This window comes from Oncorhynchus tshawytscha, linkage group LG28, assembly GCF_018296145.1.
Source record: "Oncorhynchus tshawytscha isolate Ot180627B linkage group LG28, Otsh_v2.0, whole genome shotgun sequence".
Taxonomy (NCBI): domain Eukaryota; kingdom Metazoa; phylum Chordata; class Actinopteri; order Salmoniformes; family Salmonidae; genus Oncorhynchus; species Oncorhynchus tshawytscha.
In genome coordinates, this window is record NC_056456.1 from 39,851,357 (window position 1) to 39,877,664 (window position 26,308).

The 26,308-nt window shown below is 43.8% G+C and overlaps 1 protein-coding gene across 1 annotated transcript in view; it reads left to right on the plus strand.

The window, feature by feature from the left end:
* LOC112226415 (collagen alpha-1(XI) chain) overlaps nt 1-26,308 on the plus strand; it is a 200,433-nt gene that overhangs the window by 44,199 nt on the left and 129,926 nt on the right. Inside the window, exon 5 of the mRNA XM_042308330.1 lies at nt 21,031-21,156. Coding sequence (XP_042164264.1) covers nt 21,031-21,156 — 126 coding nt within the window. The remainder of the gene's footprint in view (nt 1-21,030; nt 21,157-26,308) is intronic.

The window sequence follows — 26,308 nt, forward strand, 5'->3', positions numbered from 1 at the left end:
GCAGTTTAACCCACTGTTCCTTGGCCATCATTGAAAATAAGAATTTGTTCTTAACTGACTTGCTTGGTTAAATAAAGGTACAATAAAATTGGAAAATGTTTAATATTGTACTGGACAAAGTTGAGAAGAATTTTGGTCAATTTTCTGATTCAGCTGGGAAACATGATGTAGGTCAGTGGTCAATTTTCTGATTCAGCTGGGAACATGATGTAGGTCAGTGGTCAATTTTCTGATTCAGCTGGGAACATGATGTAGGTCAGTGGTCAATTTTCTGATTCAGCTGGGAACATGATGTAGGTCAGTGGTCAATTTTCTGATTCAGCTGGGAACATGATGTAGGTCAGTGGTCAATTTTCTGATTCAGCTGGGAACATGATGTCAAAATGCAAAATGTCAAAATGCAAGCCGAGATCTACCCCTCAGATTTCTTTTAAACATGACTTAAAAAACACAAGCCTATGCAACATGAACCAATTAAAAACAGCTCTGTATCAATGAGGTTTGTGCAGTAGGCTATAGGTCCAATACATTATCACTGCATATTGGTTATACTTAAATTGCCCTGCCAATGTTGTTCTTCTGAGACCATTTTGAAATGATATATATATTTTGTTGTATTACTCGTTTTTTCTACTGGACTGACGGCCTGCATCTGATGGTCAGTCTGAGGGGAGGGAGGGAGCAGAGGCGAGGCTGCCTCTCCCCCGACTCACTGTCCCTCCGCTCTCCCTCCCTCCGTAAAGGGAAAAGGGGACACAGTCTTCCAGCTGATGGTGAAACTCAAGTCGCACTGCATTCTTTCTGCCTCATGCACCAATTCATTTTGTTACTGCTGTGACCAGAGAAAGTGAAACATTCCTCGATATTAAATAAGACACAAGCCACTAATAATAACAACACAAGTGTATCAGAACACTTTGCTTTACTCATTGTATGCAGCTGCAGTGCTGGTTGTAGCATGAGTGGAAGTAGGGAGATTTTGTATGTATTTTATGTCTCATAAAAGTGTTGAACAATGTATTGACAGTGCTGAATAACAACTTAAACATGAACTAACTCATAAAAACAGCAGCTCTTTGTTGTATTCGTTGAGTCTCTCTCTAGTCATGGTTTCAATAGTTTTTACATCTCAAAGCAGCAACTTCGCCGTGCGTCCGATTCTTCTTTGGCGTGAGGAAACTGTACGGATACAGTGATCTGAGCTATCTCATTGGCCAGCGGCCTGTAGGTGCACTTGATATGCTCTCTGGGCCAGCTGAGTTCTACCTTCATCACTAGGGCTGCTGAATCAAGTGCACCTACCGCCAACAGCGCAAAATAAGTCAAATGTTTGGCGATCGACTAGGAATGCCTTGGTGATCACTGACATACAGTAGATGAATGTGGATGGATCTTATTGGAGGCATAACTGCGTAACAATTGGTCTCAATGATACTATTATTCAGCATGCATTGGAGTCTACTGGCAGTGAGTAACGTTAGGAGTCGTAAAGTTAATTTGTCTTCAGAAACCAGTTTCTTTATTTGACTTTCATACAATTCTTTCATAAATGGTTTTATGGACTATATAACAACAGTACTTGGCTTTCTGCACTTGGATAGAGCCCTGGACTGTGTCAAGGGAAAATGCCACTTGTGTATGACTTTAAATGAGTTTTTTTCCCCTAAAAGAGGAATTGAGAAGAAAGTCTCCATAGAAGTGTGAAATAAGAAAATGATATGAGGGAGCATATTAAGTATAATTCATTTTTGCCATGGAGGTTGTTTGTGACATAGAAAGTGCTGAGAGTTTTCAGTCATGAATAATATTGTCACTGAGTAACTGTCAGTTTTACTACTACAAAATGTCTTTATTTTGAGTCACTAGAGGACAAGGGGACTCATGGGGTGCAAAACCTGAGAATGTCAAGAAATAGGAATTCTGAATTTAATTGGTAAAACGATGATTATGGCCTGAACGATATAACTCAGAAGCACCCAAGAAGTATTCCACGAGATCCAATCCTAACATACATCCAAGAAGTATTCCAATCCTAACATACATCCAAGAAGTATTCCACGAGATCCAATCCTAACATACATCCAAGAAGTATTCCAATCCTAACATACATCCAAGAAGTATTCCAATCCTAACATACATTTAAAGAGCAAATTGACCAGTATAGCTCTCATTACTCTTGACTTGATAATACTGAAGGTCTGACAATATACCTTAGCTGTGCACCCAGCTTGAAGAAAAGCCTTGATGTAGCTTGGATTATTTAATGATATTCGCAAATGGACCACCAGTATAGCACGAATTACTCCTAATAATAGACATCTGATCTTTCTCCTTTTCTCTTAACCCAGCTTTACCACAGACGGGTAGTTGAGAGGTCTAGGGAAACTATGAGCGACATGCTATATACCTACAGTATGATACACTAGCTGACAAGGCCCCCGTCTGTCAGACTGTCAAAGTACCTGTCTTGGTATTGAGAGTGAAACACTAAACTGAAAATATGTTGCCTACATGTATGGACAGCTAGCCAGCTATTTCTGCACTTAACCATACAGTAGAAATGAAGGGTTAGCATTTAGCTAATTAGCATTGGGACTCTCCCCACCACAGATATTTTTTATTTTAAACTGTCCCGAGGCCAGGTTCGGCGTGATGTGGGTGTTCTTTGTTTAAATGTAAATTATGTTAAACTGAGTGGAATTATAGAGCAATTTGGCCTCTTTTTCCTCTGTTTAGAAACAATGAGAAGAGAAAATGATTTTGTTTGTGCCAGGGGGAGACCCGGTTCGCACGTTGGAAGACGGTCCCAACTGGCACCCTATACCCTATATAGTACACTACTTTTAACCAGGGCCTGAAATGCACTATATAAAGAATGTGGTGCCATTTTGGACAGAGATGAGAGCTATTTCTTCATCTGTAATCATTTCCACTTCAACTTTAATAGGGTTTGTTGATTCATATCTTTGTTCCTCAGAGAGTATAATTCCCCTAAATACTGCCATCTTGTTTCTAAAAGAATATAGTTCCCCTAAATACTGCCATCTTGTTTCTAAAAGAATATAGTTCCCCTAAATACTGCCATCTTGTTTCTAAAAGAATATAGTTCCCCTAAATACTGCCATCTTGTTTCTAAGAGAATATAGTTCCCCTAAATACTGCCATCTTGTTTCTAAGAGAATATAGTTCCCCTAAATACTGCCATCTTGTTTCTAAGAGAATATAGTTCCCCTAAATACTGCCATCTTGTTTCTAAGAGAATATAGTTCCCCTAAATACTGCCATCTTGTTTCTATGAGAGTATGGTTCCCCTTAATACTTCCATATTTCTAAGAGAGTAGTAAATCTAAATACCGCCCAAGAGAGTATAGACTCGTTATTAACCTTCAGGTTCCTCCAGATATTGTTCTCTTCCTGTTTATAGGAGGATATAGAAGGTCATTGTTGAACACAGTGAAACGCTGCTTTTGTGTTTTGTTGCCAGATGATTGTGCTTAAAAGTAGACTCAGCAATATGACATCATTCTTTACCTCATTATGCACAGCAGGACAACTTCCTGCTTACAGGAACGCCTAAATGCAAATCTACTGAGGTGCCATTTTGGACGGAGATGAGAGCTATTTTTTCAACTCTAATCATTTCCCTCTTCAATTTGAATAGCCTTGGGTTTGTTGATTCATATATTTTTTTGTTGTTGTATGCAAGCTGCACGCTAATGACCAGCCAGAGAAAGTCAGAGTCCGAGTGAAATTCCCCTGTAATAGAACGGTGTTGGTTGTAGTGTGGTGACCGAAGATCGAGGCTCAGAGTTTTTTTTAGCCATTTAGCCAAAACCTCATGCAGCACAGTCCCTCCAAGGTGGACAAGTGTTCACAAATGCAGCTGTTGAAAACGAGGCCAGCAAACTTAATCCGTTAACCAATAACAAATCAAATCCATTTTTTATTTGTCACATGCACCAAATACAACAGGTGTAGTAGACCTTATGGTGAAATGCTGAATACAACAGGTGTAGGTAGACCTTACAGTGAAATGCTGAATACAACAGGTGTAGGTAGACCTTACAGTGAAATGCTGAATACAACAGGTGTAGGTAGACCTTACAGTGAAATGCTGAATACAACAGGTGTAGTAGACCTTACAGTGAAATGCTGAATCTATTAGAAACAAGATGTCAGTATTTAGGAGAACAATAATCTATTATAAACAAGATGTCAGTATTTAGGAGAACAATAATCTATTATAAACAAGATGTCAGTATTTAGGAGAACAATAATCTATTAGAAACATGATCGAAGTATTGAGGGGAACTATACTCTCTGAGGAACAAGATGGCAGTGTTTAGGGGAACTGTACTATCTGAGGAACAAGATGGCAGTATTGAGGGGAACTATACTATCTTAGGAACAAGATGGAAGTATTTGAGGCACTTGAACGTGTTATCGTGCAGGTATAAACTTGACTCCCATCCGTTCTGTTCCGCATATGGCTGCCTCACCGCTGCTGGGCTGATTTTATAAGCAGGTGTTAGATCTGTAATGGAGAGGAGAATAGAGGCAGGGCAGAGTGGAGGCGAAGAAAGGCTGAGGCTGGGGAAAAATGTGGTCAGTGTGTGCTTTGTGTTGGCCCGTTGCTCACAGCTGTTTTAGTGATATTGCCACTGACTGAACTAACCAGTCCAGACTGGACCTCCGAACCAACGGCTTGTTTGTTCTTCTTTCTCTTCTTCTCTCTCGTTCAAATGAAAACCACGAGATGTTCTGAAGCTGACGTCATCTGTTATGTAGCCTGTATGCTATAATTCATTAATGGATGGGTTGTCGGTTCTGTATCTGTTAGTAGTTGGTTGTCTGTATGTTAGGGTAGTGGGCAGGTCAGCAAATTCCCTGAAGCAGGAGAGTCCTGACTATGGAATCACTATGGAACTATCCACAGGACATTCCGTCTAAAATGGTATCTATAAACTGGGATGGATCTTTCACCACTCTACAAGCATTTCTCCTCTCCTCTCCTATGATGTAACAGACTAACAGACCCCAGTAGTACTGTGAGGTAACAGACTAACAGACCCCAGTAGTACTGTGAGGTAACAGACTAACAGACCCCAGTAGTACTGTGAGGTAACAGACTAACAGACCCCAGTAGTACTGTGAGGTAACAGACTAACAGACCCCAGTAGTATTGTGATGTAGCAGACTAACAGACCCCAGTAGTACTGTGAGGTAACAGACTAACAGACCCCAGTAGTACTGTGATGTAACAGACTAACAGACCCCAGTAGTACTGTGATGTAACAGACTAACAGACCCCAGTAGTACTGTGAGGTAACAGACTAACAGACCCCAGTAGTACTGTGATGTAACAGACTAACAGACCCCAGTAGTACTGTGAGGTAACAGACTAACAGACCCCAGTAGTACTGTGATGTAATGGACTAACAGACCCCAGTAGTACTGTGATGTAACAGACTAAAAGACCCCAGTAGTACTGTGAGGTAACAGACTAACAGACCCCAGTAGTACTGTGATGTAGCAGACTAACAGACCCCAGTAGTACTGTGAGTTAACAGACTAACAGACCCCAGTAGTACTGTGATGTAACAGACTAACAGACCCCAGTAGTACTGTGATGTAACAGACTAACAGACCCCAGTAGTACTGTGATGTAACAGACTAACAGACCCCAGTAGTACTGTGAGGTAACAGACTAACAGACCCCAGTTGTACTGTGATGTAATGGTCCAAGATGCCTTGAGCTGCTGATGGGAAGGACACACACACACACACACACACACACACACACACACACACACACACACACACACAGGATATGTGGAAGAGGGGTATCAGAGGAGAAAAGAAAGGAGAGAGTTTGTGGAAGAGGGGTATCAGAGGAGAAAAGAAAGGAGAGAGGGGGGCAGAAAGTCCTAAATATTATTTGGTTTTATTGAGTTACTGGGTGTGTGTGCTAAGGGGCACCTTATACCCCACACTACCAGATCATATAGGGAATAGGGCACCTTATACCCCACACTACCAGATCATATAGGGAATAGGGCACCTCATACCCCACACTACCAGATCATATAGGGAATAGGGCACCTTATACCCCACACTACCAGATCATATAGGGAATAGGGCACCTTATACCCCACACTACCAAATCATATAGGGAATAGGGCACCTTGTACCCCACACTACCAGATCATATAGGGAATAGGGCACCTTATACCCCACACTACCAGATCATATAGGGAATAGGGCACCTTATACCCCACACTACCAGATCATATAGGGCCCTAGTCAAAGTAGTGCACTATGTAGGGAATAGGGTGCCTTATACCCCACACTACCAGATCCCCATAGGGCCCTGGTCGAAGTAGTGCACTATGTAGGGAATAGGGCACCTTATACCCCACACTACCAGATCTCCATAGGGCCCTGGTCAAAAGTAGTGCACTATGTAGGGAATAAGGTGCCATAGGGCCCTGGTCTAAAGTAGTGCACTATGTAGGGAATAAGGTGCCATAGGGCCCTTTGTCTAAAGTAGTGCACTATGTAGGGAATAAGGTGCCATAGGGCCCTGGTCAAAAGTAGTGCACTATGTAGGGAATAAGGTGCCATAGGGCCCTGGTCTAAAGTAGTGCACTATACAGGGAATAGGGTGCATTTTTGGACTGAACCACTGACTGCTGGGAAGAAGTAGGTAGCATTAATATTCCATCTACACATGGCATCTGTCTGCTCACAATAATGGAAAATAAATGTTTTTCTCACTCCGCTCTGCTCCTTGCTCCCACAAAGACGGAGTTTGATGAAATCTGGGGAAAATCTGGAAGATATTAAAATCAAGATTATTAGATTTTTGTTCTTTCTATTCGTTGCACAGTTTTGACGAATCAGGAATCTGTCTATCTGGGCTTTTTTGTCTGTTTCTGAGCTTGTTGTCTGTTTCTGAGCTTGTTGTCTGTTTCTGAGCTTTGTTGTTTGTTTCTGAGCTTGTTGTCTGTTTCTGAACTTTTTGTCTCTTTCTGAGCTTTTTAGTGTTTTCGTGTTCCCAGTTTGGATCAAAAGCACTGTATTTGGATTTAAACAAAATTGTCGTCTGTTTAAGCTGGGCATTTGGATAATGGTTAGGGTAGAAACTCCTGATATGATGAAATCTAAAGTACATTATAATGATCAACTGAATTGATGAAGAGCGCCTCAAATGTTCCTTTTATTGGTTGCCTTGGCAACCAACCTGAGTCAGCAGAGGTTGGAGGTCTGGATACACTCCTCAAGTTTTATTTTAACTTTATTTATTTAACTGAGTAAGTCAGTTAAGAACAAATTCTTATTTTCAATGACAGCCTTGGAACAGAGGGTTTACTGCCTTGTTTCAGGGCCAGAACAACAGATTTTTTACCTTGTCAGCTCGGAGACTTGATCTTGCAAACTTTTCAGTTACTAGTCCAACACTCTAACCACTAGGCTACCTGCCACCCCAAGTAAGTATTTAAAAAAAGCTTAGTAGATTAAATAGGGTTTATTTGAAAATCTTACATAGATTTTGATAGTTCCTTACTCATGATGGTTCATTTGTGTGTACCCCTTTAAGAGCGTCCCACAACTCTGCGCCAGGAAAAAGTAAGTGTACCTAAACATTAAACCAGAAACAGATCTGGGACCAGTCTACAGGTGTGACATTACAATTTTGTTACAACAGTTGGCTGTGGCACCAACAGATCTGGGACCAGTCTACAGGTGTGACATTACAATTTTGTTACAACAGTTGGCTGTGGTACCAACAGATCTGGGACCAGTCTGCAGGTTTGGTCAAATTACAATTATTTTAAAAAACATTTTTTTACCCATTTTTCTCCCCAATTTCATGGAATCCAATTGGTAGTTACAGTCTTGTCTCATCACTGCAACTCCTGTACTGACTCGGGAGGGGCGAAGGTCGAGAGCCTTGCGTCCTCCGAAACACAACCCAACCGCACTGCTTCTTGACACAATCCTCGCTTAATCCGGAAGCCAGCCACACCAATGTGTCGGTGGAAACACCATACACTTGGCGACCGCGTCAGTGTGCACTGCACCCAGCCCGCCACAGGAGTCTCTAGTGTGCAATGGAACAAGGAATCCCTGCTGGCCAAACCTCCGCCAACCCAGACGACGCTTGGCCAATTGCGTGCCACCCCATTGGTCTCCCGGTCCCGGTAGGCTATCAGCAGAGCCTGAACTCAAACCCAGAATCTCTAGTGGCACAGCTAGCACTGCTATGCGGTGCCTCAGACCACTGCGCCACTCGGGAGGCCCGACATGACAATTCTGTTAGTCAGAACAGTTGGCTGTGACACCAACCGATCTGTGATCAGTCTACATGTGTGACATGACAATTCTGTTACAATTCTGTAAGTAAAAATGTGTTCTATAAATGACTTGCCAATACAGTGTGTTCACACTATACTGCTGTATCACACTTTCAATGGAAGGAAAGTGAGAGAAGCGGAGAGGGACCCGAGCACGGGCGAGGGAGATGAACAGGGCTGAACTAAAGTTGGGGAAAGGTGAACTTTATTTCAATCCTCTGCGATATCCTGATGTGTGACCAATGGGAAACTCTCTATAGCTTCCAGCCTCTACTGGATTGGCTGACTAATGGCTATTGATACCTAGCTTGCTTGTTAGCTTCCACATGGGGGACAGGGAAATGGGGGTACCTAGTCAGTTGTCCAACTGAATGCCTTCAACTGAATTTAACCCAACCCCTCTGAATCAGAGTGGTGCGGGGGCTGCCTTAATCACCATCCACGTCTTGGCGCCCAGGGAACAGTGGGTTAACTGCCTTGTTCAGGGGAACAGTGGGTTAACTGCCTTGTTCAGGGGAACAGTGGGTTAACTGCCTTGTTCAGGGGAACAGTGGGTTAACTGCCTTGTTCAGGGAACAGTGGGTTAACTGCCTTGTTCAGGGAACAGTGGGTTAACTGCCTTGTTCAGGGAACAGTGGGTTAGCTGCCTTGTTCAGGGGAACAGTGGGTTAACTGCCTTGTTCAGGGGAACAGTGGGTTAACTGCCTTGTTCAGGGAACAGTGGGTTAACTGCCTTGTTCAGGGGAACAGTGGGTTAACTGCCTTGTTCAGGGGAACAGTGGGTTAACTGCCTTGTTCAGGGGAACAGTGGGTTAACTGCCTTGTTCAGGGGAACAGTGGGTTAACTGCCTTGTTCAGGGGAACAGTGGGTTAACTGCCTTGTTCAGGGGAACAGTGGATTAGCTGCCTTGTTAAGGTGAACAGTGGGTTAACTGCCTTGTTCAGGGAACAGTGGGTTAACTGCCTTGTTCAGGGGAACAGTGGGTTAACTGCCTTGTTCAGGGGAACAGTGGGTTAACTGCCTTGTTCAGGGGAACAGTGGGTTAACTGCCTTGTTCAGGGGAACAGTGGGTTAACTGCCTTGTTCAGGGGAACAGTGGGTTAACTGCCTTGTTTGGGGAACAGTGGGTTAACTGCCTTGTTCAGGGGAACAGTGGGTTAACTGCCTTGTTCAGGGGAACAGTGGGTTAGCTGCCTTGTTCAGGGGAACAGTGGGTTAACTGCCTTGTTCAGGGGAACAGTGGGTTAACTGCCTTGTTCAGGGAACAGTGGGTTAACTGCCTTGTTCAGGGGAACAGTGGGTTAACTGCCTTGTTCAGGGGAACAGTGGGTTAACTGCCTTGTTCAGGGGAACAGTGGGTTAACTGCCTTGTTCAGGGGAACAGTGGGTTAACTGCCTTGTTCAGGGGAACAGTGGGTCAACTGCCTTGTTCAGGGGAACAGTGGGTCAACTGCCTTGTTCAGGGGTAGAATGACCGATTTTTACCTCGTCAGCTCATGTGTTCAATCCAGAAACCTTCTGCCCAACGCTCGAACCACAAGGCTACCTGCCTCCCCAGGGCAAAGCTAGTGTGGCTAGGCCAGTGCTGCTTGTATGGTGTGAACTCTCCGTTAGTCACAAGGGTTGACTGTGACACCAATAGATCTGGGATCAGGTGAGCATCAGTCAGACTCCCCGCTTCTCCCTCCTTTACTGTTGATTGGACAGAATTATGGGGTCATCAAATCAAATGTTATTAGTCACGTGTCATCAACATGCGCCAAATACAGCAGTGGTAGACGATGAGATGCTTACGAGCCCTTACAATGCAGAGTTGAAAAGTACAAAAATATATAGATGTAGAATATAGTATATAGTATAGTATATATAATAATACAAATATATAGATGTAGAATATAGTATATAGTATAGTATATATAATAATACAAATATATAGATGTAGAATATAGTATATAGTATAGTATATATAATAATACAGAAAAAACATTGTAACGCAGTAAAGAAAATGATATGAGACCGGGAATGTTGATCGGGCAGAAGGATGGGGTCGTGACAGTTGATTGGACAGAATGATTGGGTCGTGACAGTTGTTTGGACAGAATAAGGGGGTCTTTACAGTTGATTGGACAGAATGATTGGGTCGTGACAGTTGATTGGACAGAATGATGGGGTCGTGACAGTTGATTGGACAGAATAAGGGGGTCGTGACAGTTGATTGGACAGAATGAGGGGGTCGTGACAGTTGATTGGACAGAATGATGGGGTCGTGACAGTTGATTGGACAGAATAAGGGGGTCGTGACAGTTGATTGGACAGAATAAGGGGGTCGTGACAGTTGATTGGACAGAATAAGGCAGTCGGGACTTCTGGGGTAGTCTTACATCCTGTAAGAGCTCAGCTCAGTGTGATGTCCTGAATGACTAGTACTCTAGAGACATTAGACTGAAGATGCCACATATTGAGCTGTTGAGGCACTTTTTGCAGACAGAAAATGTCACCCAAGTTCAACCCTTGCTACTATACTCATTTTGTGTGTGGCTCTATTTGGTTTCCAGTGAGTGTAATAGAGGTGGTTTGGTTCAATTGAGGTGGTTTGTTTAATTGAGGTGGTTTGGTTAAATAGAGGTGGTTTGGTTAAGTAGAGGTGGTTTGGTTCAATAGAGGCGTTTTGGTTCAATAGAGGTGGTTTGGTTCAATAGAGGCGTTTTGGTTCAATAGAGGTGTTTTGGTTCAAAAGAGGTGGTTTGGTTAAATAGAGGTGGTTTGGTTAAATGGAGGTGGTTTGGTTAAATAGAGGTGGTTTGGTTAAATAGAGGCATTTTGGTTCAATAGAGGTGGTTTGGTTAAAAAGAGGCGTTTTGGTTCATTACAGGCGTTTTGGTTCAATAGAGGTGGTTTGGTTAAATAGAGGCGTTTTGGTTCAATAGAGGTGGTTTGGTTAAAAAGAGGCGTTTTGGTTCATTACAGGCGTTTTGGTTCAATAGAGGTGGTTTGGTTAAATAGAGGCGTTTTGGTTCATTACAGGCATTTTGGTTCAATAGAGGTGGTTTGGTTAAATAGAGGCGTTTTGGTTCAATAGAGGTGGTTTGGTTCATTACAGGCGTTTTGGTTCAATAGAGGTGGTTTGGTTAAATAGAGGCGGTACGTGCACTTGAGCGTGTGTATTTTCCTGTGACCCAGGTTTCAGTCAGTCGCCTGCCTGGGTCCTATTTCCCATCATGGTTCTGGCTATATTTTATTCTCATCCACGTGTATTTAGCTTGGCACCCCACCTGGACCCACAGTCAGCCAAGCTAGCAGCTGGCTGTGAGGAATGGAAACACTCAGAGGTCCCTGATGACAACCATAATGTCTGACCGTTTCACGCTTTACTCATTTAGCAGACTCTCTTATCCAGAGCGACTTACAGTAGTGAGAGTTTACATTGTCGTTCTCCGTTGTAGGGATACGAACCCACAATCTTGACATTGCAAACGTCATGCTCTACCAACCAAGCCACACGAGAACACACTGTACTGTACCATGAAGGAAAAATTGTATTTTCAAAATACTAACCAGTAGTTTTGTTATTATTCTTCATGTATTTGAATGGTGATGAAATGCCAAAAGGAATCTGGGGATAAAAGCTGTCATAATAAAAAAAAAATATATATATATATATGTTTTAACGGTATGTATCTCTAACTCCCATACACACTGATTTATACCTCTATGACTCCGGATTTGGATTTGGTCTCAAGGTCACACACACACACACACACACACACACACACACACACACACACACACACACACACACACACACACACACACACACACACACACACACACACACACCTAATCCCCCATGGCCTTCCTATCAGCATTACATCATGATGACTAAGTGTTCTAAAAACAGAGTTTTTCACCAGATAGCAGACTAGAGGGGGAGGAGAAGAGAAGAGGAAGTCCTGACTCCTGGCCGTAACTTCATTCCCCTGTTGACTCACTGGTCCAGCAGCAGTAGTAGTAGTGGTAGTAGTAGTAGCATCTGTAGTAGTAGTAGTAGTAGTAGTAGTAGTGGTAGTAGTAGTAGTGGTAGTAGTAGCATCTGTAGTAGTAGTAGTAGTAGTAGTAGTAGTAGTAGTAGTAGTGGTAGTAGTAGTAGTGGTAGTAGTAGTAGCATCTGTAGTAGTAGTAGTGGTAGTAGTAGCATCTGTAGTAGTAGTAGTAGCATCTGTAGTAGTAGTAGTAGTAGCATCTAGTAGTAGTAGTAGTAGCATCTGTAGTAGTAGTAGTAGTAGTAGTAGTAGTAGCATCTGTAGTAGTAGTAGTGGTAGTAGTAGCATCTGTAGTAGTAGTAGTAGTAGTAGTAGTAGTAGTAGCATCTGTAGTAGTAGTAGTGGTAGTAGTAGTGGTAGTAGTAGTAGCATCTGTAGTTGTAGTAGTAGTAGTAGTAGCATCTGTAGTAGTAGTAGTGGTAGTAGTAGTAGCATCTGTAGTAGTAGTAGTGGTAGTAGTAGCATCTGTTGTATAGTAGTAGTAGTAGTAGTAGTAGCATCTGTAGTAGTAGTAGTGGTAGTAGTAGTAGTAGTAGTAGTAGCATCTGTAGTAGTAGTAGTGGTAGTAGTAGTGGTAGTAGTAGGCATCTGTAGTTGTAGTAGTAGTAGTAGTAGTAGCATCTGTAGTAGTAGTAGTGGTAGTAGTAGTAGTAGTAGTAGTAGTAGTAGTAGTAGCATCTGTAGTAGTAGTAGTAGTAGTAGCATCTGTAGTAGTAGTAGTAGTAGTAGTAGTAGTAGTAGTAGTAGTAGTAGTAGTAGTAGCAGCAGTAGTAGTATTAGTAGTGGTAGTAGTAGTAGCATCTGTAGTAGTAGTAGTAGCATCTGTAGTAGTAGTAGTGGTAGTAGTAGTAGCATCTGTAGTAGTAGTAGTGGTAGTAGCAGTACAACTGAATGAAAGGAGGATACCTAGCCAGAACAACTGAATGAAAGGGGGGATACCTAGTCAGTACAACTGAATGAAAGTGGGGATACCTAGTCAGTTGTCCAACTGAATGAAAGGGGGGATACCTAGTCAGTTGTCCAACTGAATGAAAGGGGGGATACCTAGTCAGAACAACTGAATGAAAGTGGGGATACCTAGTCAGTTGTCCAACTGAATGAAAGGGGGGATACCTAGTCAGTTGTCCAACTGAATGAAATGGGGATACCTAGTCAGTACAACTGAATGCCTTAAACTGAAATGTGTCTTCCACATTTAACCCAACCCCTCTGAATCAGAGAGGTAGAGGGGGTTGGCTCCTTTAATCAACATCCATGTCTTAGATGCCCAGGGGACAGTGGGTTCACTGCCTTGGGTAGAACAACAGCTTTTCACCTTCTCAGCTTGGGAATTCGATCCAGCAGCCTTTCGGTTACTGGCCCGACACTATTAACGGCTACAAGTCGCCCTACAGGGTAGAGTTGGGTAGAGTTGGTCAGCAGGTCAGCATGGGTAAATCTCTACAGCTCGTCCACTGACAACTTAAGTTGTTATGGTCGTCGTTTTCCCAGGACTTCACTTGAGAAAGCATTGTGTTTACACACTGTACAGAACACAATGCCTCTAAACACACTACGACAGTAGATATTAAAGCTGATTTTTATCACTATCAATTCATCATTGTTAAGCTACCTTGGCAAAACTCCCTCTTCCTTACCAGAACCAGACAATACTGTAAATCATTCACTGTAATCCCTATCACAGAGATGTATGAGAGAGAGAGAGAGAGAGAGAGAGAGAGAGAGAGAGAGAGAGAGACTTCTGTGAGTGTTATTTTCACAGTAAGAGTATTATTACAGTAAGAGTCTTTTTACAGTAAGAGTATTTTTACAGTAAGAGTCTATTTACAGTGTGAGTATTTTTACAGTACGAGTATTGGCTGTCATTCATTAAGACATTAATAAGGGTGACTTTAGGTAGACGTGTGCCTGATGATGATGATTAGGTACAAACATCTATGTATCTACAGTATAAACGTTGTCTGTGTATGTACCATGGCTGTCTGTCATTCAGTGGGTTTGTTAAAGAGATTGGTATTAAGAAGTTCGGCAACTTTGGCAAGGCAGAAGCATAATATAATGTTTTTTTTAAATTATGCTAGTCAGTTAAGAACAAATTCTTATTTACAATGTCGGCCTAGGAACAGTGGGTTAACTGCCTTGTTCAAGGGGCAGAACTATAGCTTTTTACCTTGTCAGCTCAGGGGATTCGATCTAGCAACCTTTCGGTTACTGGCCCAATGCCCTAACCACTGGCTACCTGCCACTCTGATTATTATTATGATAACATGCATATCTGTATAGAGTACCAAGTGTATTTCTGTGCCTGCCTGTCATTCAGTGGGTTGTCAACTAACACCAAGCTGGATAGTGCTGTTAGGAGCCAGCGCGACACACACACACACACACACACACACACACACACACTGCAATTAAGGTTTACTGGTCAGGCCTGACGGAGAACAGCTAATGAGATCCAGACAGTTTAACTAAGTTCTGACAGATGTTAGCTGTAGTTCTGCTAGGCTCTTTAATTGAATGTCATCTCGACGTGTATCCTCTCTGGTGGTGGGCCACCCTGATAGTGCTGGAGTTGCCTGTCTTGATCCAGTCTGCTAATGTTAGTACCCTTGTCTGTGTCCCACATGGCACCCTATGACCCCTGGTCTAAAGTAGTGCACCATGTAGGGAATAGGGTGCCATAGGGCTCTGGTCTAAAGTAGTGCACTATGTAGGGAATAAGGTGCCATAGGGCTCTGGTCTAAAGTAGTGCACTATGTAGGGAATAAGGTGCCATAGGGCCCTGGTCTAAAGTAGTGCACTATGTAGGGAATAGGGTGCCATAGGGCTCTGGTCTATAGTAGTGCACTATACAGGGAATAGGGTGCTATTTGGAACACACTTTCGGCCTGGGTTTGTCCTGGGTCTGCCCTGGGTCTGGTCTGGGTCTGGCCTGGGTCTGTCCTGGGACTCCCCTGGGTCTGTCCTGGGTCTCCCCTGTGTCTGTCCTGGGTCTGGGTCTGGTATGGGTCTTTCCAGGGTCTGGTCTGGGTCTGTCCAAATCAAATGTAATTTTATTTGTCACATACACATGGTTAGCAGATGTTAATGCGAGAGTAGCGAAATGCTTGTGCTTCTAGTTCCGACAATCCAGTAACAACCAACGAGTAATCTAACCTAGCAATTCCAAAACTACTACCTTATACACACAGGTGTAAAGGGATAAAGAATATGTACATAAAGAAATATGAATGAGTGATGGTACAGAGCGGCATAGGCAAGATACAGTAGATGGTATCGAGTGCAGTATATACATATGAGATGAGTATGTAAACAAAGTGGCATAGTTTAAAGTGGCGGCTCTGTTCTGGGTCTGTCCTGGGACTCCTCTGGGTCTGTCCTGGGTCTGTCCTGGGTCTGGTCTGGGTCCGTCCTGGGTCTGTTCTGAGTCTGTCCTGGGTTTGGCCTGGGTTTCTCTTTATAATGTCATCTTAAAGTGCCTTGCAAAAGTATTCATCCCCCTTGGCGCTTTTCCTATTTTGTTGCATTAACAACCTGTCATTTAAATAGATTTTTATTTGGATTTCATGTAATGGACACACACAAAATTGTCCAAATTGGTGAAATGTAATGAAAAAAATAACTTGTTTCTAAAAGATAAAATATAAAATAAATGATAAAGTGGTGAGTGTATATGTATTCACCTTCTTTGCTATGAAGCCCCTAAATAAGATCTGGTGCAACCAATTACCTTCAGAAGTTACATAATTAGTTAAATAAAGTCCTCCTGTGTGCAATCTAAGTGTCACATGATATCAGTATAAATACACCTGTTCTGAAAGGCCCCAGAGTCTGCAACACCACTAAGCAAGGCACACCACCAAGCAAGCAGCACCATGAAGACCAAGGAGCTCTCCAAACAGGTCGGGGACAAATTTGTGGAGAAGTATAGTTCAGGGTTGGACTATAAAAAAATATCCAGAACTTTGAACATGCCACGGAGCACCATTAAACCCATTATTAAAAAATGGAAAGAATATGGCACCACAACAAACCTGCCAAGAGAGGGCCGCCCACCAAAACTCACAGACCGGACAAGGAGGGCATTAATCAGAGAGGCAACAAAGAGACCAAAGATAACCCTGAAGGAGCTGCAAAGCTCCACAGCGGAAATTGGAGTGTCTGTCCATAGGACCATTTTAAGTCGTGCACTCCAGACCTGGGCTTTACGGAAGAGTGGCCAGAAAAAAAGCCATTGCCTTAAGAATAAAATAAGCAAACACATTTGGTGTTGCCGAAAGGCATTTGGTAGACTCCCCAAACATATGGAAAAAGGTACTCTGGTCAGATGAGACTAAAATTGAGCTATTTTGGCCATGGGACTGAGACGGAGACTGGGACGGAGGTTCACCATCCAGCAGGACAATGACCCTAAGCATACTGCTAAACCAACACTCAAGTGGTTTGAGTAGTTTAAGGGGAAACATTTAAATGTCTTGGAATGGCCTAGTCAAAGCCCAGACCTCAATCCAATTGAGAATATGTGGTATGACTTAAAGATTCCTGCACACCAGCGGAACCCAACCCACTTGAAGGAGCTGGAGCAGTTTTGCCTTGAAGAATGGGCAGAAATCCCAGCAAAAGGTGTCTCTAACAAAGTATTGACTTTGGGGGGGGTGAATAGTTATGCACACTCAAGTTTTCCGTTTTTTTGTCTTATTTCTTGTTTGTTTCACAATAAAACATATTCTGCATCTTCAAGGTGGTCGGCATGTTGTGTAAATCAAATGATACAAACCTCCAAAATATACATTTTAATTCTAGGTTATAAGGCAACAAAATAGGAAAAATGCCAAGGGGGTGAATACTTTCGCAAGCCACTGTATATTGAGAGCCCACTTAATGGTACCTATTTAATGGTCTATTTGTTTATGCTCAGGTTTACCACTTATTGTTACCTACAGTGGGAAGAAAAAGTATGTGACCAATTTTCTGCAGAAGTTGGTCATCAAATTTGATCTGATCTTCATCTAAGTTACAACAATAGTCAAACACAGTCTGCTTAAACTAATAACTCAAACAATTATCAGTTTTCTTTACTGAACACACCGTGTAAACATTCACAGTGCAGGGTGGGAAAAGTATGTGAACCCCTGGATTTAATAACTGGTTGATCCTCCTTTGGCACCAATAACCTCAACCAAACGTGTTCTGTAGTTGTGGATCAGACCTGCACAACCGTCAGGAGGAATTTTGGACCATTCCTCTTTACAAAACTGTTTCAGTTCAGCAATATTCTTGGGATGTCTGGTGTGAACCGCTCTCTTTGGGCCACAGCATCTCAATCGGGTTGAGGTCAGGACTCTGACTGCCAGAAGGGGTATTTTCTTCTGTTCTTCTGTTGAAGCCATTTTGTTGTTGATTTACTTCTGTGTTTTGTTGTCCTGTTGCATCACCAAACTTCTGTTGAGCTTCAATTGGCAGACAGGTAGCCTAACATTCTCCTGCAAAATGTCTTGATAAACTTAGGAATTCCTTTTTCTGTCGATGATAGCAAGCTGTCCCTGAGACAGCAAAGCAGCACCCAACCATGATGCTCCCTTCATCATACTTTACAGTTGGGAGGAGGTTTTGATGTTGGTGTGCTGTGCCTTTTTTTCTCCACACATAGTGTTGTGTGTTGCTTTCAAAAAACTCTACGTTAGTTTCATCTGTCCTCAGAATATTTTGCCAGTAGCGCTGTGGAACATCCAGGTGCTCTTTTGTAAACTTCAGACGTGCAGCAATGTTTTTTTTGAACAGCAGTGGCTTCTTCTGTGGCATCGTCCCATGAACACCATTCTTGTTTAGTGTTTTACGTATCGGAGACTCGTCAACAGAGATGTTAGCATGTTCCAGAGATTTCTGTAAGTCTTTAGCTGACACTCTAGGATTCTTCTTAACCTCATTGAACATTCTGTGCTGTGCTCTTGCAGTCATCTTTGCAGGACAGCCACTCCTAGGGAGAGTAACAACAGTGCTGAACTTTCTCCATTTATAGACAATTTGTCTTACCGTGCACTGATGAACATCAAGGCTTTTAGAGATACTTTTGCAACCCTTTCCAGCTTTATGCAAGTCAACAATTCTTAATCTTGGGTCTTCTGAGATCTCTTTTGTTCGAGGCATGGTTCACATCAGGCAATGCCTCTTGTGAATAGCAAAGTCAAATTTTGTGAGTGTTTTTTTATCGGGCTCTAACCAACATCTCCAATCTCGTCTCATTGATTGGTTAGCTGACTCCTGACTCCAATTATCTCTTGGAATGTTTAAATGATGTATTCAATATAGACAAGTACAATACAATAATTTGTGTGTTATTAGTTTAAGCACACTGTGTTTGTCTGTTGTTGTGACTTAGATGAAGATCAGATCACATTTTATGAAATCCAGGTAATTCCAAAGTGTTCACATACTTAATGGTACTTATTTAATGATCTATTTATTTATTCTGATGTTTACCACTTAATGGTACCTATTTAATTATCTAATTTAATTATATATTTATTGCTATTTATTGCTCTGCCTGCCAGTGATCTGGTCTTCGTAATGTCTCTTTATAAAGGCCAACTTAGTGTGAGAGCCACTTAACTCTATTTCATTGATCATATATTTAACCACCAACTTAGTTGATATAGTCATGTATGCTGAGGAAAGCAGAAGATGAGAAACTCATCCAATATATACACATGAGTGGATCAACACAGAGGAGGTCAGCTGAAGTATTTGTGGGGTGGGGTGCTGCTAGTTAACATTCTCCACAGCAGAGAGAGAGAGAGAGAGAGAGAGAGAGAGAGAGAGAGAGAGAGAGAGAGAGAGAGAGATTTTCTAAGTACAGACTCTGGTTATGTATCTGTCCCATTCCTCTAGCACCAGGCAGGCTGGGGGTGCCATTTGGGACACAGGGTGAGGTTTGGCAAGGCAGGGTAATATGACTCGATTTCCCTAATGGTTGTGTCGGGGGAGGACTGTACAATAGTCTTTTTGAAAGGGGGGACTTACAGACACCCTCCCTGCCATTTCAGAGTGAGCAAACAAAGTCTTGATGCAATCTCCCCTCACCCCTTTTTATTTTCTGTGCCCAGTCTGGCTTCTTTTTATTTTCTGTGTGTGTGTCTGTGTGTGTGTTTCTGTGTGTGTGTGTGTGTGTGTGTGTGTGTGTGTGTGTGTGTGTGTGTGTGTGTGTGTGTGTGTGTGTGTGACTGCCCGTGTATTCACAAATGTGTGTCTGTCTTTGGAGAGAGTAGAGAAACAAACCCGGTGCTGGATCGTCTGATTGGTCTGACTGAGGGAGATGCTGGTTGTCTATTGGTCAGGACATTGTTGTTTCTTCCTCTGTCTGTCTGTCCGTCCGTCCGTCCGTCTGTGGATAGATGTTTCTTGATATTCAGAAGCTGCTGTCTCTATTATCATGTATCTACATTGGTCTTCTGTCACACTTTTGTTTGATTTCTATCATGTATGGAAACAACATTAGAACTCACTGTATTCTGTTCTCAAATTTTACTTTTGTAATGTGAGTGATATGAATGTGAGAGGTGAAGTGAGGGTTGGGGAGAGGGGAGGGATGAGGGGTGGGGTGAGGGGTGAGGGAGGGTGAGGGTGAAGGGTGAGGGGAGGGGAGGGGAGGTGAGGGGGTGAGGGGAGGGGAGGGGGTGGGGGTTAGGGGTGAGGGGAGGTGAGGGGTGAGGGGAGGGGAGGAGGGGTGAAGGGGTGAGGGGGAGGTGGAGGGTGAGGTGAGAGGGTTGAGGGAGGGGGAGGGGTGAGGGGAGGTGAGGGGTGAGGTGAGGGGAGGGGAGGTGAGGGTGAGGGGAGGTGAGGGGTGAGGGGAGGGGAGTTGAGGGGAGAGGTTGAGGGGTGAGGGGAGGGGATGTGAGGGGTGAGGGGAGGGGTGAGGGGGGTTAGGGGTGATTTATCTGTTTTGAGGTGGCAGGGTGATTTGGTGAAGGGGAGGGGAGGCATCCCTGGGTGAGGGGAGGTGAGGGGTGATGAGGGGAGGGGTGATTTATCTGTTTTGGGGAGCAGAGGTGATTTAGAATGATGAACCCTCTTGTGAAGAGGCATCCCTGGGTGAGGGGAGGTGAGGGGTGATGAGGGGAGGGTGATTTATCTGTTTTGATGTAGCAGAGGTGATTTGAATCATGAACCACCTCTTGTGAGGGGGAGGCATCCCTGGGTGAGGGGGGGAGTTGAGGGGTGAAGGGTGAGGGGGGGGTTATCTGGGGAGGTGAGGGTGATTTAGGGTGACCTCTTGGGTGAGGCATGAAGGGTGAGGGGAGGTGAGGGGTGATGTGAGGGGAGGGGTGATTTATCTGTTTTGATGTAGCAGAGGTGATTTAGAATCATGAACCACCTCTTGTGAAGAGGCATCCCTGCCTAAGACTTGTGGTCCTAAATGTCTCCTTCAGATAATGCACATTTTCATCTAATGGTTTAGATATTGGGTTGGTGAGCAGGAGACCCAGGTTCATTCCTGAAAGTTAAACTAACATGCTCTCTCCTCCTCGTCTCAAGGAGATGTTTGAAGAACATCAATTATCTGTCACTTCTCTTCTCTTTTTGAGCTGTGACTTGAGAATACTCTGTTCTGATGTCTTCTCTCTCTTCTTTACAGGGTGACATCCAGCAGCTGCTGATTGTGGCCGACCCGCGGGCAGCGTACGACTACTGTGAACACTACAGCCCCGACTGTGAAACGCCTCACCAGGAGCAGCCACAGGCACAGGAACCAGAGGATGAGGTATGGAGGGAGGGACGGAGGGGAGAGAGAGAGGGGGAGAGGGGGGGAGAGAGAGGGGAGAGAGAGAGAGAGAGAGAGGGAGAGAGAGAGAGAGAGAGAGAGAGAGAGAGAGAGAGAGAGAGAGAGAGAGAGGAGAGAGAGAGGAGAGGAGAGGGAGAGAGAGAGGGAGAGAGGGAGAGAGAGGGAGAGAGAGGGAGAGAGAGAGAGAGAGAGAGGGAGAGAGAGAGGGAGGGAGGGAGGGAGGGAGGGAGGGAGGGAGGGAGGGAGGGAGGGAGGGAGGGAGGGAGGGAGGGAGGGAGGGAGGGAGGGAGGGGAGAGGGAGAGGGAGACAGAGAGGGAGAGGGAGAGAGATGGATGATAGTGTGTTCTTGTAACATAAGGTGTATCGTTGGAGCTGATACCTTTATAAAATGTATGTCGTCCCTCAAAGACTATCTTTAAATCCTTTGAAGACACATTACACAATCATTTATAGACACAAACAGTGTGAATGAAGTATTCACCTTGCAATTTCTGACGAAGACCAGCAGCTCAAAGCCTTTTTGGCTTAGGAATGTCTGTGTATTTCAGAGCCTCTCAGTCTAGTAAGGGTTAAAACATTGAACATCTGATGCAACATTTAACAAGGTTCTCATGTGAAACATATATATATATATATATATTTTATTTTTCTCTCATCTATTTGTACCTATTTATTAATCCATTTGATGTTCCATTGATGGAGATACGATCATACAGCATTTCAATACCGACTCGGATGTTTTCACTGATCTCTGCCTGATTTGAGTTTCATTGTCGACGTTCTCCAACTCCACGTAAATCCCTCAAACACACAATCGTCCTCTCTCCCTCTCTCCCTGTCTCTCCCCTCTCTCTCTCCCTCTCTCCCTGTCTCTCCCTGTCTCTCTCCCTCTCTCCCTCTCTCCCTGTCTCTCTCCCTCTCCCTCTCTCCCTGTCTCTCCCTCTCCCTCTCCCTCTCCCTGTCGCTCCCTGTCTCTCTCCCTCTCTCCCTCTCTCCCTGTCTCTCTCTCCCTCTCTCCCTGTCTCTCTCTCCCTCTCTCCCCAAAGCCACATTCTTCAGCCAAATCCACCTAATTGAAATACAATGCTTTGTGTCTGGGTTTATTTCTCTCCAAATCGCACCCTATTCCCTGCATAGTGCACTACGTTAGACCAGAGCCCTATGTGTGCCATGTGGGATGTAGAGTCCGTATTGTGATAGTCTGTCCTGAAGGGAACGGTGATGTTCACTATGAGCTCACACTACAAACTTTCCGTATCCTTCTGCCACAAAGTCTGAGCCCGCGCTGGGCTGTGTGTGTGTGTGTGTATGTGTGTGTGTGTGTGTACGAGTGGACTCAGTGATTTATACCTATAATGAGTCCACCAGGCTCAGGAGCTCAGTTCTCCCTCTCTGGGGTCACACACACACACACACACACACACACACACACACACACACACACACACACACACACACACACACACACACACACACACACACACACACACACACACACACACACACACACACTCTCTCTCTCTCTCTCTCTCTCTCTCTCTCTCTCTCTCTCTCTCTCTCTGCCTGTGAAATATATACCTACCATCCCTAGATTGATGCCCAGCCCACTACCTGGAAAACCAACCACTGCTGCTAGGGGTTATAGTGCCTCTCTAAATAATCTCTAGCCTGATCCCAGGTCTGTTAGTGCTGTGTAGCCAACTGGCTAGCCTATCTTAACCTGGTCCCAGGTCTGTTAGTGCTGTAGGTCTGTTAGGCTAGCCTGTTGGCTATACAGCACTATCTTAACCTGGTCCAAGGTCTGTTAGGCTAGCCAGTTAGCTATACAGCACTAACAGACCTTGGACCAGGTTAAGATAGGTTAGCCTGTTGGCTATACAGCACTATCTTAACCTGGTCCAAGGTCTGTTAGTGCTGTATAGCTAACTGGCTAGCCTATCTTAACCTGGTCCCAGGTCTGTTAGTGCTGTATAGCTAACTGGCTAGCCTAACTCTGGTCTGACAAAAGGAATTTGTGTATTTCAACAAACAACAGGATAGAAATAGTAGTGCTGTGTTTTGATAATTAAATGGAAATATAGCCAAGGTACAGAAGGAGTAGAACATCTTGGTCCTGGAAAACATTGTTTTGACGTTGCCAAGACTAGTCTGAGAATAGGGAGCATTAAGAAAAGGTTGAGACACTTATCTTCCAACTTCTGTTAATAAGGAGATGATTTAAGAGGGCCACATTTAGATGGTTAGAGTCTTTGACTGAAGATGACCTCGTTGAGATGGATAGAGTCTTTGACTGAAGATGACCTCGTTGAGATGGATAGAGTCTTTGACTGAAGATGACCTCGTTGAGATGGATAGAGTCTGACTGAAGATGACCACATTGAGATGGATAGAGTCTGACTGAAGATGACCACATTGAGATGGATAGAGTCTTTGACTGAAGATGACCTCGTTGAGATGGATAGAGTCTGACTGAAGATGACCACATTGAGATGGATAGAGTCTGACTGAAGATGACCACATTGAGATGGATAGAGTCTTTGACTGAAGAGGACCTCATTGAGATGGATAGAGTCTTTAACTGAAGAGTACCTCGTTGAGATGGATAGAGTCTTTGGCTGAAGAGAACCTCGTTGAGACTCGTTGAGAGTCTTTAGCCGTGTCTAGACTTGGCAGCTTTTAGTGTTCTGATCCTGAAATTCCGAACGCATCACCCGTCTCAACCTAGATTTTAAATGTGTCCACAGCATGTCTAGATTCCCTTTTTCTATATTCAAATGCCAGTATGCATTCTACAAACGGTGGAATATGCTAACAACACAACAACTACTGATGGAAATAGCTAACTACTGTAGCTAACTAGCCCCCCACCTTCCCTAACTCGGACGACACAGGGTCAATTGTGTGCCGCCATATGGGGCTCCCAGTCACGGCGGGCTGTGACACAGCCTGGGATCGAACCCCGATTCTGTAGTGGCGCCTCAGCACTTCGACGCGGTGCATTAGATCGTTGCGCCACCCGGGAGTCTTTGACGGAATCCCGGGAGTCTTTGACGGAATCCCGGTGAGTCTTTGACGGAATCCCGGCGAGTCTTTGACGGAATCCCGGTGAGTCTTTGACGGAATCCTTGTTGTTTTCAACGAGTCAATGGAACAACTTTATAGGAAGGACTATTCTAGGTTATAACAAAAATAAAATCAGTCAATCGAGTCAATAGTTATTATATGATCAACCAATCAGGTGTTCCAGGTCTGTTTATCAGATGATGGAGGGATGAAGGGTCAAGGGGTTCAATGTTCATCACATGTCTTTGACCCTGACATCTACCAGATATACCCTGACCCCTACCTAGCCTATAATACTTTGCAACACACAGACACATGCAAGAGGAGAGAGGCAGGGATGAGAAGAGGGATGTAAGCAAGAGGGGGAGTCTTTTATGAGCACGCTTAAATATTTATCTCTTTAAACTTTTTAAACTTTCTCGCCTGTGGTGGGGAATTCTTCAGGCTTGGCCAGGCTCTCAAACCTCATAAATATACTGTCTCTGTGCTCTATCTCATTCCGTTTTCCCCTCTCTCTCTCTCTCGCTCCCCCCTCTCTCTCTCTCTCTCTCTCTCGCTCCCCTTCTCTCTCTCTCTCTCTCTCTCCCCCCTCTCTCTCTCTCTCTCTCTCGCTCCCCCTCTCTCTCTCTCTCTCTCTCTCTCTCGCTCCCCCTCTCTCTCTCCCTCCCCTCTCTCTCTCTCTCTTTTCCCACCTCTCTCTCTCTCTCTCGCTCCCCCCTCCTCTCTCTCTCTCTCTCTCTCTCTCGCTCCCCCCCTCTCTCTCTCTCTCTCTCTCTCTCCCTCTCTCTTTTCCCACCCTCTCTCTCTTTCTCTGTCAGTCTCCTTCAATTTATGTCTCTCTCTCTCTATCTCTCTATTATTTTGATGAGTTCAGCAGTTGAACTTGAACTAATATTTATCTGTCCCCTCGGTATCAGTGCTAGAACCCTGTCAGTAGCCTGTTAACAGAGATACAGTATCTGGGACCAGAACCCTGTCAGTAGCCTGTTAACAGAGATACAGTATCTGGGACCAGAACCCTGTCAGTAGCCTGTTAACAGAGATACAGTATCTGGGACTAGAACCCTGTCAGTAGCCTGTTAACAGAGATGCTGTATCTGGGACTAGAACCCTGTCAGTAGCCTGTTAACAGAGATGCTGTATCTGGGACTAGAACCCTGTCAGTAGCCTGTTAACAGAGGTACTGTATCTGGGACTAGAACCCTGTCAGTAGCCTGTTAAATTAATCTACCTAGTCTTTGTTTTGACTGGACCTCATATAGGGTAAAGAATCCTCCTAAATCAATGAGTAGAATTCGATCTATTAGCAACTACTTTCATTCATTATCTGTTTTCATTTGACTGCACTGCAAAAGATGGATGGAGGGCTCTGGTCAAATGTAGTGCACTATTTAGGGAATAGGGTGCCATAGGGGTGTAGGCATTACATGTATGACAGATATTTAAACACAAGCTAGTAATGAATGAATGAACTACAAGCTGGAATTGTGATACAGTGAATTATAAGTGAAATAATCTGTCTGTAAACAATTTTGGGAAAAATTACTTGTGTCATGCACAAAGTAGATGTCCTAACCGGCTTGCCAAAACTATAGTTTGTTAACAAGAAATTTGTGGAGTGGTTGAAAAACGAGTTTTAATGACTCCAACCTGTGTATGTAAACTTCTGACTTCAATTGTATGTTATTCAGATATACAGTTGAAGTCGGAAGTTTACATGCACTTAGATTGGAGTCATTAAAACTCGTTTTTAAACCACTCCACAAATTCGTTTAGGACATCTACATTGTGCATAACACAAGTCATTTTTCCAACAATTGTTTACAGACAGGTTATTTCACTTATAATTCACTGTGTCACAATTACAGCGGGTCAGAAGTTTACATACACTAAGTTGACTGGGCCTTTAAAAAGTTTGGAAAATTCCAGAAAATTATGTCATTGCTTTAGAAGCTTCTGATAGGCTAATTGACATAATTTGAGTCAATTGGAGGTGTACTTGTGGATGTATATCAAGGCCTACCTTCAATCTCAGTGCCTCGTTGCTTGACATCATGGGAAAATCAA